Source organism: Zeus faber (assembly GCF_960531495.2).
Source record: "Zeus faber genome assembly, chromosome: 11".
Taxonomy (NCBI): Eukaryota; Metazoa; Chordata; class Actinopteri; order Zeiformes; family Zeidae; genus Zeus; species Zeus faber.
This window is the reverse complement of record NC_137205.1, coordinates 31,216,244-31,229,306: the sequence shown is the minus strand read 5'-3', so window position 1 is coordinate 31,229,306 and position 13,063 is coordinate 31,216,244. Positions and strand designations below refer to the sequence as shown.

The window sequence follows — 13,063 nt, the reverse complement described above, 5'->3', positions numbered from 1 at the left end:
TTTACGACAAATGAACACAAGCCAGACAACATGGAACACTGTTCGCAGCCGTGAATCCCAACTTCGGCCTGTTGGAGTGGGAGATCCAGGCGGAGCGGACACAACGTGTCGTCACGCCGCAGCGTTCAAATCCTCCCGAAGCACCCCCCCCCCCCCCCCCCCCCGGGGTTCGGTTGAACCGCGTTCGGCGGCTCGGACGGAGAACGATCCGAGGCGGGGAGTGAATGTAGAACCGTCGCTGAGATTTAATAATAAAAAAAATAAACCTCGTTCGGGGAGAGTCGACGTTCAAACACGTTGTGCTAGCGGCTAAGCTATCACGATGCTAATGCTACAATGGGGCTGCTAGCGCTAGTTAGCCGCTGGTGGCTAGCGGCATTTTTTTTTTCGGTCGGTCGATTCGATCAGACGGCGAAATGGCCGCTCGCTCCTCCTGCTGCTAAACGAACCTTGTTTTCTAATCACACAGCGACAACGTCCAACATGGAAGACTTCCCGTACGGGGGGTTTGTGTGGTCGATGCTCCGCCGACGGGCCGTCGCTGCTTCGGGTGCTGCTTCGCGGATCCTCGCCACCGGTTGAAAGGAACACGCCATACGCTTTACTGGATTATACGGGGGCACGCCGACGGTACTATTGGTCTGTCCCGGCTTCCGTCGACGTACGTACGTCGTACGTAACAACGTGCTCACGCTGGCGGCGTCTTAAAGGCGCAGTTCACACTTAGCGCGTACTGTCCATCAAAATGACTGTTTAGGACTGTACATACAGTATATCATACACCACATACATGTTGTAAATATTATATTTTAATTATACTTATATAGATAGGAGACTTTAGAATACAATACATACAATATCAAAATATATATATATATACATAAAAAACAATATACAAGCATAGTATATATGTATATAAACAGTATATAGATACTGTTTATATATCTGTACATACTGTATATATATATACAGTATATATATATATATATATACAGTTTGTATAAACAGTATATATTTAATTTAATATTTAATATTTTACAATTGTTATATTTAAAAAAAAGTGCAATCCCTGATGTGCAATGTGTCAAGATATGTGCAATACACTTAGTACTATCTGGTTCCTATTTATGGTGATTTTTTGATTTGTATGTTTCTATATATTTTATATTGTTTATAGTGTGTACTTGATGTGCTCTTTATTTTCTGCTAGAACGATGTAAATTTCTCCGTTGTGTGACTAATAAAGGTTTATCTTATCTCTTATCTGATATAGATACTGTTTATATATGTATACATACTGTATACATATATACAGTATATATACATATATATAGTATGTATATACACAACACTGTATACATATACATGCTGCATGTATATACAGTATATATAGATTTAAATATATATGTATATATATATATATATATACAAATATATATATATTATGTGGTTATGTTTTTTGTTATAGATCATATTTGACATTATCATTGGAAAGAACTTCATCAAGAACTGCACCAAAGGTTTGTTTACACTCCTCCTTCTGATGTGTTCATGACTTTCTTTGAAGGAAAAGTAAAAATTGTCAGGTTACAGTCGACTGACACGCATCCAAGCAGAGAAATTAGATTATATTCAATTCAACAAACACAGGATATCACCCACTTAGTGTGAAACGGTGCACCCCCCCCCCCCCCCCAAACTGAGACTAGGCTCCTCCATCGTGTTTCAGTTTCTCAAACTGAATCATTTCTCCTCATATTCATGACACTTTTCACTTTAGAGCCCTCGCACTTCTTTAGTTTAGCTGTTTTCTATTTTTATTACTATTTTTATGAAATTAAATAATTTGTTTACCAAATACAACAAACCAATATTTATAGACCTATAAAACCAGCAATAGCAACAAGGAAGCAATTCTTTACTGAAAAGTGTTGCATTATATTTATACTGAGCATTTGCACATTCCTGCACAAACTGTTCATCTTTATAAAAAAAAACAAAAAACAAAAAAACAGCCTTAGTTTACATATGCTTATGTATTTCACCAATATTTTACTCATTGTTTTACATTTATGTTTCATGTTTGCACCGAACAACAAGACAAATTCCTTGTTCGTGTAAACTAACTTGGCAATAAAGACTATTGTGATTCTGATTCTTTATTCATCCAGACACACAGTACAGTACATAACAATGAAACATTCCACCATAAACTACATCATTCCTGAATTTCTACAGACTTCCTTCATTTTCCAGAATTTCCCGCAGGGATTATGGTCTTATGTTATATTCTATTATAACATGTAGAACAGTGATTTGCAATAAATTATTTACAAAAACACATTCTTTGCATAGAAAACGTTTGTTCAGTGATGGCAGTGTTACTAAGTTTAAACCAAAGCAAACTTTAATGTGCTGTTAGATTTGCCCTTCCCTGTGTACTTCTCAGAAGTAAGGCAAAATAATGATCATGGTATTCCTGAGACCATTATGCAGGAATCTAGAGCTGCCGTCAACCATCGCACCCAGACCCAAAATTTTGGGCAAGTTGATGGAAAAACCAAAAAATGTTAAAACCAAACTCTTGTAAAAAGCGTCAGATCCACAGCACCTCCTGGGCAGTGGGCATGAAGTGCTTTTCATAACCCGAACAACTAATGCCTCCCCCTGACGAGTCCGACGAAACATCCACCTCCACGTCCCCTTCTCCATCCGAGTCGACCATATTGCTGTAGTCCTCTGTTCGGAATCCATTCCTGAACTCCGTCCCCTCCCAGTCCTCCACAGAGACGGCGTCTCCCTTCCAGCTCCCAGCTCCCTTCTGCGGCCGCTTGTTCCTCATCAGTCCTTCCATCAGCTGGTCGGGACCGGAGGCTTTTAGCGAGCAGGACCTGAGCACCTTGGGTATGATGGGCACCACCTCCAACGTGGATATTTTAGGACTGGCCTCTGCTACGGGAGAAAAGTTCCAGTTCCAGGAGTCGTTGAGCTGCAGAAAAAGCAAAAACTGGATTAAGGGTTGGCCCTTTGTTGAGGATGGTAGATCCATGGGGATCAGGGTGAGGGTCTAAAACAATACAATTATATATGATTATTATTCTTTTATAAAGGTTTAACAAATGTAGAATTGTCATTTCTAGATGAGATGTAGGAGGCTCCAAGATGGAGTGTCAGCACAGTATCTCACCTGGTCCTTTATTTGTTGGAAGACGTTGCTGTTGCCAGGGTCCGGCACTTTCTCTAAGCAAAAGCTTTCCTTTTTTATCCTACAGAGATGTATTTCAACGTAAGAAAAAACAAAACAGAGATCACTCTTTCAAACATCAACAACGTTGATGACCAATAAGAAAGGAACTAGAAAAACAAATGCATGGAAGTGATTTGAGGGAAGAAGGTCTCTTACCAGTTGGATTTCACAAGGCACATGGTGACTGCGAGAATCAGCACAGTCAAAGGAAACAGGAGGAGGAACCAGGGACCTGCGTGAGGAAGGGAAACAGGAACACCACGCTACAGCCTCATCACTGACGTGTGAATTAAAAAAAAAATAAACAAATGACACGCTGACATTAACACCACAACTTCCTCCTCTCGTGAAGTCGTACAGCTGGACAGCACCTTGGTCGTGGTTGGCTGTTTTGAACTGGGTGGTGGTGCTGGGTCCGGGCCCAGCCTCCGTCACAGCCCTGATCCACGCCTCGTAGTTCTGGCCGGGGCGGAGCTGCTCCAGCAGGAGGGTCCCGGGCTCCTGGTCGCGGGGGCCGCTCACATTGAAGACGCTGTGGACTGGACGGAGGGAGGGAGGGTCAAAGCGGAGCAGCTCACGTCCTTAGGATCAAATCTGATTTTTTCACTTGGATTTGAAATGTCTTTGTTTTTGTGCCTTCGTCTCTTTCTTTGATGCCCGACCTTTTCTATGAGCTCAGTCTGAGCTTCAAATATACACATAAAAAAAAAAAAAAAAATTATATTATATAATATATATATATATATATATATTCTTAACCTTAAAAAGATCATTTAATAAAAATAATTAAATAAAAGTTATAAATGAAGTCCTAACTTTGAAGACACATTTAAAAATTTGTAAATAAATGAATAAAACTTAACTTTTATATTTGCCTGTCTTGGGACAATTGTAGTAACTTTCAGTTTTCCTTCAGTCAGGTATAATAAAGTGAAAATATTTTAAATACTCAGATCTTGTTCAGTGGGACAATACATCCGATTCTACCTGGGGATGATTTAAGGAAGATGGAACAAGCTGAACCGCCACGCACGCACGCACGCACGCACGCACACGCACACGCGCACACACACACACACACACACACACACACACACACACACACACACACACACACACACACACACACACACACACACACACACACACACACACACACACACACACACACACACACACACTACCATTTGGGCCGTCCACTCCTATTAGATAGAACAGAACCACTCCTCTCTGCTGGGGCAGAGGAGTAGGAAGCCAGGACAGCGTCACACTGGTGTACTTGATGGTCGCCACACTAAACAACTGCACTTTGGACGGGGCTGGAAAAACGGATGGAGAGGGAAATAAATGCACGTTGGTTTCGACGAGTGAAACGAAAGATATCACATTGTCATTTGATCAAGCCGGAGAAATACAGCTTTTTGGAATGATCTGGCGCGGCCCTCAGGATGAAGCAGCAAAGTCTCAATTCTCACTTCCTTGAAAGGCGTATCCGACGGCGGACGAGAGGAGTCGGCTGCGCCCCTGTTGTGTGACCGTAAACACTGACACCTGGTAAGCTGTGTAATTTTTAAACTGACCTGTAGATGGAGACAAACATAATAAGAATCAAATGTAAATCACAATCAAAGTATACCGTCACACAAGAAACAAAGAAGGTAAAGTTAAAACAGAGGTATGAGATAAAAGCTGCTCCGCAGGCTGCCTCAAAAGCAGATCAAAATACTTCTATTTGGGTCGTCTCATTTCACCTTCCTGAATATGAAGCGCGCGGACACACACACGCAAAAACACACACACACCCGTCAGGCTTCCCGACGTCTGGTTCCGGCCCAGCCTGATCCAGTCGAACCCGTGCGTGGGAGGAAGCCCCGCCTGCTTGTACTGCACCAGGTAGTCCCTCACGTCGTCGCTGTGTGAGGACGGCCCATCCCAGGACGCGGAGAGACGCTGTGAATCCATTCTGAGGCGGAGGCCTCCACCTGCGCTCTCCGTACCTGAGGAGGAGAACGACGGACGCATGACCAATCTACAAGCCACAGAGGGAAGGAAGAAGGTCAAACCAATACTGAAGAACCAGGGTACACAAGCACACGTTTACAGCGGTATCATGTTTCGAGGATAGAAATATCACACTTTCTGGGCTTTCCCAAAGAATTCATTTACAAATGATTATTTTCGCTGTGACATTAATGTTAGTTGTGTGACACAGGTCTGTGACTGTTCATTTATTATGTTCTTGTTTGTTGATCTGTTGTTAAACCTTCAATAAAAAGGTAATCAAAAAAACAAAAACGTCCTCATATCATTTCAACACAAATGTCATCAGAAATTAACACGTTAAATGATGCGAACAACAGCTTTTTTCCTTTTTGTTGGCGGCAGCCAGGGCTCAAGTGGAGCGTTTGACCCGAGACATACAGTATAAAGTCAGTCACACATAATATGAACCGCAGAGAGCTTAATTTTACCGGGCGGGGTCAGAGGTAAAGCAGCCGGCGTGGTGGCACCGTGCACGCTGACGGCCGTCACGTTGGCGGCCGTGGCGCCCAGCGTGGAGACGTTGAGGGAGCACCGCGTGCCGTCGCACACCAGCCGTGCGCCTGGCTCGGCGGCGGGCACGTCAACTAGCACGCTCTCCACGTCAGGGTAAAACAGCTCCACCACGTATCCCGAAATATGGCCCCGGGCCTGAGGTCTGGACAGCTTCTGTTGGAGGCGGGAGTGTCAGGATGTCGTGCGGCGTTTCAATTTGAGCCGGCGTAAGCGGCACGTCACCAGTATTTATCGGGGTTTGTAGATTTGCGCGACTGGACCTTCCACATCAGGACACATCCGGTATTTTTGGGGGAGGTTTCACAGTCCTTCCACACGTCCATCATCCCGACGGGAGCTGGACGTCAGGGAAGAGGAAAAGCGGGAGAGAAAACATGTCAAATAACAGCATGCAAAATAGATGGACAGAGCACTTCCTGTGTCATGTTACAAGTGATAGAACAACTTAGTTTCATATGTAATACAGTAAAAATAGATAAAATAAAGCACATGTTAAATATAACCATACATTATTTCACATTCATGAAATATTTATATACATATATACTGTATGTTCTGCATTGCTATCAGTAACAACAGTATAACTACAGTATATTTAGATCCGTGGCAGCGCGCGCTTTTTCCTCCTGAATTTACCTCCTGGGACTAATAGTGTTATTTGTTGTTAGAAAACTCAAAAATATATATACGAATTGCATGTATGTATTCATGTAGAATACTCACTAAAACATCAGTATTATATATAGTTTGAGTCTGGGAGTAAGAAGAACTCAGTGAGTCAGCTTTATTTCTCTACTACTGTATATTGAAAAAAGCTGTTTTTGCCCTCAGAACAGTTCTTCCATAACATCTAGAAGACGACGCATCCTTATTCATCAGCATCTGTGGAACATGCCCCCGTTTCAGAGAATTTCATGATGAGACAGCCATCACAATGAAGGCATTCATTTAACAGATGACGGACTTGGACCCTCTTTCACTTTTTTTTGATACTCTGCCTCCCCCAAATAAAGAGCTCATTCATCGCTTCGCCCTTTGGAGCACTGCAGCACGTTAAGACGTGGTTGTGACGGAGGCGTCACCTGCGGCTTCACTCTCCACCCTGTAGACGGGAGTCCAGTCGCTCATCAGACTCGGGGGCTCCGCACAGCAGCACCGCACCTGGAACTGGTACACGGTGAACGGACAGACGGTTTCCAGGGGATACACGCCCTGGAAGCCCTCCTCTTCCTGGATAACATAGGAAAAGGAAAATCAACGAGGCTCAAGGCGGAAACATCCCAGCTCATAGCTCATACAGGAGGAACCGTTGGAGAATGAACACTGTGGTTTAGAATGTGGTCAATCTTTTCCGGCACCAACGTATTTTGGCTTGAGATTTCTCAGTTAACCAATGACTTATACAAATCAGACACATTTTTACTCATCTCATCTTTCTCATATAGGAAAGCTGTTTCAAACTGGGGTGTGCGCACCCCTTGGGGTATGGGTGGTGGCGTCGGGAGTACAGCGGAAAATAAATGTGATTTACATTTTCAAACAGACCAAAGCTCTGTTGGTCTCTGTAACCCACGACCCGGGACACATTTTTGTAAAAAAAATTTAAATTATATACTTTTTAAATAACACAATTTTCCCATCAACTGGCAAATGAAAAATTGTGCGGAGTGGGTATTTCTCCCTGTGATTGCAGCGGCTGGATGTTTGTAGAGCGAAACTTCCGCCGGTGATGAAAGTTTCGACCCTTTTTTGAGATTCCTGACGATTCACTCGGTAAAAAGCGTCGTCTGCCAGACTTCGCGCAAACTCTTAACATGGAGATAACTGCCTCACACCATATCCGGACGTCTTCATATGATCTCCAAACAAAGGGGCGCTGACCCTGGTGCTAGAGGGGGCACACAGCCGGAGGTTAACGGTGTGACGGGGCACCGGACTGTTAAAATTTGGGATCCAGTGATCTAGGACATTCAATTCGGCGTGAAAGTCCACCAGTCTTTTGTTGTCAAGCAGCCTTTTTAGCAATCAGTGAATGATTGATTGAGCATGAACCACACACAGTACTTGTTAGTAGAAATAAATAGTCATACATTTCAGGCATATTTTACAAGAAGCATAAAGAAATAAAATTCATACATCAACTTGAATGAACGAATGAATGACTGAGATGGAACTCATCTCTCACCTCCGACCAGACTCGCTCTGGTTCCGCCCGATGTCGGACTTCACATTTGCCCTCGGAGCGGCTCAGCAGATCACAGCGCGAGCTCCAGTAGATCTCCAGGGGATCCTGACTGTGGCTATCAATGATGGGATACGCCGGTTTCACTGGAGGGAGGGAGGGAGACAGACAGATAGATAGATGGACAGACTAGTATTTAGAACAGGCTTAAAACCACTCAGGGACTATATCCCACTTCAAAAAACAAACAAAATGAAAGCTGCAAGCGGCGATGACCGGGTCCTCAAAGTGCAAGGGTCGGTGGGACCCGAAAAATCGGCACGAAGGAGTCCGCCAAAGTACGGAGCATGAAAATGACGAGACAGGGACAAAAAATTTAAAATTCAAAAGTCAATGCTTTGCCACGCCCACACCGTGTGACGATAACAAAATCTTTTAATAACTTTCAGTCGCGAAGGTTTTTTGTAGACACTCGCCAAGTTTGAAGTGGATCCGATAAAACGCCTCGGAGGAGTTTGCGAAAGTATGAGCATGAAAATGACCAAAAAGTCACTAAAATGGCACCTTCGATCAAATACAGCTGACTTCCTGTTGGGTGTCGGTGTCATGGCGGCAATATCATTTTTTTCTTTTTCTGGTGATGTTGCATAAGTGAACCGAATTTCATGAGTTTTCGTGGAAAAAAAAAAATAGTGAATAGGTTTGATGATTTGAAATTTTCAAGAGGGTGTTGCTGGCCGTTTTGCCACGCCCATGCAAGGGACCCCTAGGATATCAAACACACCGGGACCGACGCGTGTGCAAAGGTTTCTGAGTTTTTTTTCCCCCCAGTATCTTGAGGGCCCCACAAAGCCGACTCAAAAAGGCAGAAGAACAGGAAGAAGGAAGGGAGCAGTAACGACAGCGACCCAGCAACCGCCGCGTGGCGCAGACACACAGCAGCAGGCAGCGACTGGTGGTCCAGGAATGACTCACCGATGTTTGCGGTGTTGAAGGACGTGACGCCAGAGGTGGAGGAGCCGCGCTCGCTCTCTGCTCGGACCCACACTGCCATCTCACAGTGCCTGCAGACATCTTGCCGCTCGATATACCCAGTGGTATTAGTCACCTTCATGTGTCCTCTGTCCAACAGAACGCAGTGGATATGTAGAGAAGTGAAATTAAGTCTATTATGTCTAGACGTAGTCAACAGTGACATAAAATGACTTCCTCATGAACACACTTCCTGGTTCAAAACGGTGCAGCGGGGACGTTCCACCAGCACACGACATGTGAATGTGAAAGTTGCCACCGTATACTGTTCATGATGATCTTTGCTTTCTTTTCTGCGACAACCGACGCCACAGGCTGCGTTCTGTTACCGCTTGTGGTCGGACGCCCAGTGCAGGGTGTAGCTGCTGTGCGTCTCCCACTGGGGCCCCGGATCCCAGGAGCAGTGGATGCCCTTGCTGAAAGCCCTGTCGTCATCATATGGCATGAAGCAGCGTGGGGGAGAAGGGGGAACTGGCCGACCTGCAGCCAAGCGCAGAGAGAGAGGGAGACAGGAGACACACAGGCAGAGAGAGAGAAAAAGAGCGCCAGACAGGCAGAGAGAGAGAGAGAAAGACCAACATCATGAGGGCTGGTCGTAGCCACAAGACCTTGACAGTAGGAGGCAGTACACATGCACACGCCTATTGCTCATTTCTGGAAACTCCAAACACGTTACAGTTTCAGAGAAGCAGCAACACAGTGACCCAGAAAGCCCTGAAACCAACAGGAAACCAGCACTTTGCAGAATGTGACTACCCCCTTCCATTGAGATTAGCTTATCGTCTGCCGGACATTTAAAAAAATCATGAACCATGCTGTTGTGAGAAAAAAAAAGCAATCATTGATGCTTTCTTCTTAAAACCGCTTGTTCATACAAACTATGTTCACATAACGAGGAGGAGGTCACTGAAATATGCAAAAGTGAAGAAACGATAAGCAGAATCTAAATGCACGCGTGTTATCTAATCAACGGTTCTGGGAAATTTGGAATCGGTTCCAACTTGGTTGGAAGATTAGAACATTGCGAGTTTTCCTTTTGCATCAGGCAGCAAAAAAGTTGTAGCATGACGTGTTTGTGTTTATTTTCCGTACTTGACGTCGCACATCCTGCCGTGCGAGTACTGCGCACGTGCACCCGGTAATGACGATGCTGAAACCATATATCGTGCCCTCCTATCCAGAAATCTCCTTTCTACTCCCGGATATGCTTCTCAGGGGTCTCATACAAAGACACGGTCATGGTAATGCTTCAGTTATCTTGAGACCTGCACAAGAAGGCCGTGAACCGTGAACCCACCCAAAAACACCCAAACTACAACTGCTTATTTTCTAATGAACACACATCATGTATTATTGCCTAAAGGGCAAATCATGAAACCAGGAGCGTGGTGACAAGACGACAATCAGCTCTGATGAGTTGAGTGAGTGATACTCTCCTATCAGACTGTTCCCAGTAAGAACGGTTTATCTCACCAACCATGTAGTGGAATTTACGTTCCACTGTGTTATCATATTAATGCAGATGTCTATACCACCATATCTGCATGCGTTTAGACACATTGAGAGACATGCTCAATCTTTATTTGGGTGGAGATGCGAAGTGGAGTCTCCATTTACACATTCACGTCACTGCTTTACACCTGCCTGTTCCAGGAATTATCAGTCTTAAATAAATATGAAACTTTAAATAATTGTCGCACAGTATTTATTTTGATTTGAAGTGTTTAATTAAAAGGTTAAATTATAAGGAAAGGTGTAATTTAACTGACCTTCTCGTTTGGTATTAATTATTTTTATTTGGTACCATGTTGTGGCATTCTTTTATGAGTAAAATGTAATTTATAAATATAAAGCTGTAAGAAGACTTCAGAACTCATGTGAACAAAGTCCTATTTTGATTCAAAGATTTGTACATTTGAGTTTATTTATTTCTAGGTTTATAAAATACATTATTATTGTGATGGCGGTTTTCTGGTGATTTACAAAGTGCCATAAAATAATTGTGTTCCCCAAAATGGATGATTCATTGTGATAAATAATCGCGATCACAATATCGAATAAGAATAATGGCGATTATCATTTTAGCCATAATGGCGCAGCCCTACTAGCCTCACCACAACAGGCACATGCAGACACCTGGTTCTGTCATTAAATTACCTGGTTGAATTGAACAGGTTGTCAGGTTGACCAGAAAGACTGATAGAAGCCATCCAGTGCCGAGTCTGGCCATGGACACCAGGCCTTGAGCACCTGGAACATGCACGCGCACACGCGCACACACACACACACACACACACACACACACACACACACACACACACACACACACACACACACACACACACACACACACACACACACACACACACACACACACACACACACAAAATATAGTCTTAGTCATGCTCATGTAAATAAAAAAAACATAATGTCCAAATATCAAGTTCAAGAGATTATTTGTCACATACATATACAAATATGATGTGGAATACACAAGAAGCCTGAAAAATAAGCAAGAACTTAAGAGAGAAATAAGCGTAAACCTCAGCCAATCACTAAAAACTGCCATTAAAACATCTGTCTTGGGAAATGACACTGGAGCTCCCATAGATATTTACACACAATAAATATGAGAACAAATCATGAGTCATGTAGATGTTATGAGCGTTGATTGGGACAACTAGAACAGTGCCTGAAGCTCAGAAACCTGCATTACTTTACTGGGGCCGGGTCTGACGGACGACAACATTTAACTACATCGCACAAATCCAAGAAAATATCTATAATATCAATACCTCATGTCACGATATTCGTTTAATATCCATATGTCGTGTCTCTGGTACAATGTCAAACGCTGGAGAAAAACAACCTGTGTGTGGTCGAATCCCGAGACACAAAAATGTCAATATATCAAAATACATCAAAAAATATCTCAATATATCAAAATACATCAAAAAATATCTCAATATATCTCAATATATCTCAGTGTATCTCAATATATTTCAAAGTATAAAAATATATATTCAATGTATCTCTGGTCACATATGTCACATATAAGTAATTCAAGCTTTTTGACGCTTAGTCTTCAAAGTTTGACTTTTATTCCCATTCAACTGAGCGACTTCACGTCAGAATTGTACCTTTACATCACTTACGTAATGTAACGTTTTACCCGAGGTATGACCGTATAGTTTCTGACGTACGGGATGTTTTGTTTCGTTTCGTTTTGTTTTGTTTTGTTTTGTTTTGTTTTGTTTTGTTTCATACATCGACACTCGCGTCACATCTCGATCGTCCAGCTTCACACAAGTTGATCTTACCTCATAACACAGAGTGGTGACGGTTGAGCTGGAAAACAGCGTCGCGACAACCCAAAACAAAGTGAAATGTGAAGTGCTGAAAAAAAAAAAGAAAAGTCTACATATGTCAAATGTAAAGTGTACAAATAAAATGTAAAGGCTAAAGCGTTAAGAGTAGAGTATAAAGTGCTCAAGGGCTGCACGGCAGTAACGGACTTCCCCAAGCGCCCAACGTCTGCGCCCAAGGGCTGACGTCACGCCTTTTCCGGCGCACGGAAACGTCTGACGCATTTATTGTCATGACATAAATCAAACACATGAAGTGTGGTTGCGTTTCGGGAGGGATAATTATTTGCTTATTAACACAGGATTGTTTCATAGAAAATAGGTGTAATTGTGTAGTTTTCTTGTACTGGTTTGACTGAGCGGGCTGTGCTGCGTACGGTGGCTCAGTGGTTCTCTAGCTGGTTTGAGTTGCGCTCCCTCTAACAACGCTTTTCACCTGAGCTCCTTCACTAGCACCAGGACAACAACAATGAATGAACATTAATGACGCACTGTATCCACGTCCTATGTGTTTTTCAAGCACTATGTTCAAACAATAGTTTGTTACGCAACACTTTTCTTTCCCCATTTTCGGAGTATCCCCTGCGTTAGCACAAAGGACCCCTAGGGGTGTGAGTACCACCGTTTGAGAAACACTGCGGCGGGAGGCGGCAGAAGAAGAAGGAGGCAGAGAAGAAGAAG

At 43.3% G+C, this 13,063-nt stretch overlaps 1 protein-coding gene across 2 annotated transcripts; it reads right to left on the bottom strand.

Annotated features, from left to right (window-relative positions):
- Positions 1-2,141: 2,141 nt before the first annotated feature.
- Positions 2,142-12,537, bottom strand: il12rb2l (interleukin 12 receptor, beta 2a, like). 2 transcript variants are annotated; one of them, XM_080009840.1, is made up of 15 exons: positions 12,338-12,537; positions 11,175-11,267; positions 9,347-9,497; positions 8,961-9,106; positions 7,989-8,131; positions 6,886-7,033; positions 6,064-6,140; positions 5,719-5,956; positions 5,050-5,244; positions 4,723-4,827; positions 4,432-4,566; positions 3,619-3,786; positions 3,404-3,479; positions 3,188-3,266; positions 2,142-2,989 (listed from the first exon to the last, which is right to left on the bottom strand). In XM_080009840.1, exons 2-15 carry the CDS (start codon positions 11,245-11,247, stop codon positions 2,597-2,599), a joined length of 2,127 nt encoding a protein of 708 aa, XP_079865966.1. In that variant the 5' UTR covers positions 11,248-11,267; positions 12,338-12,537; the 3' UTR covers positions 2,142-2,596. The 2 variants fall into 2 exon arrangements, with proteins under 2 accessions (XP_079865966.1, XP_079865967.1); XM_080009841.1 differs by lacking the exon at positions 4,723-4,827.
- Positions 12,538-13,063: the final 526 nt, after the last annotated feature.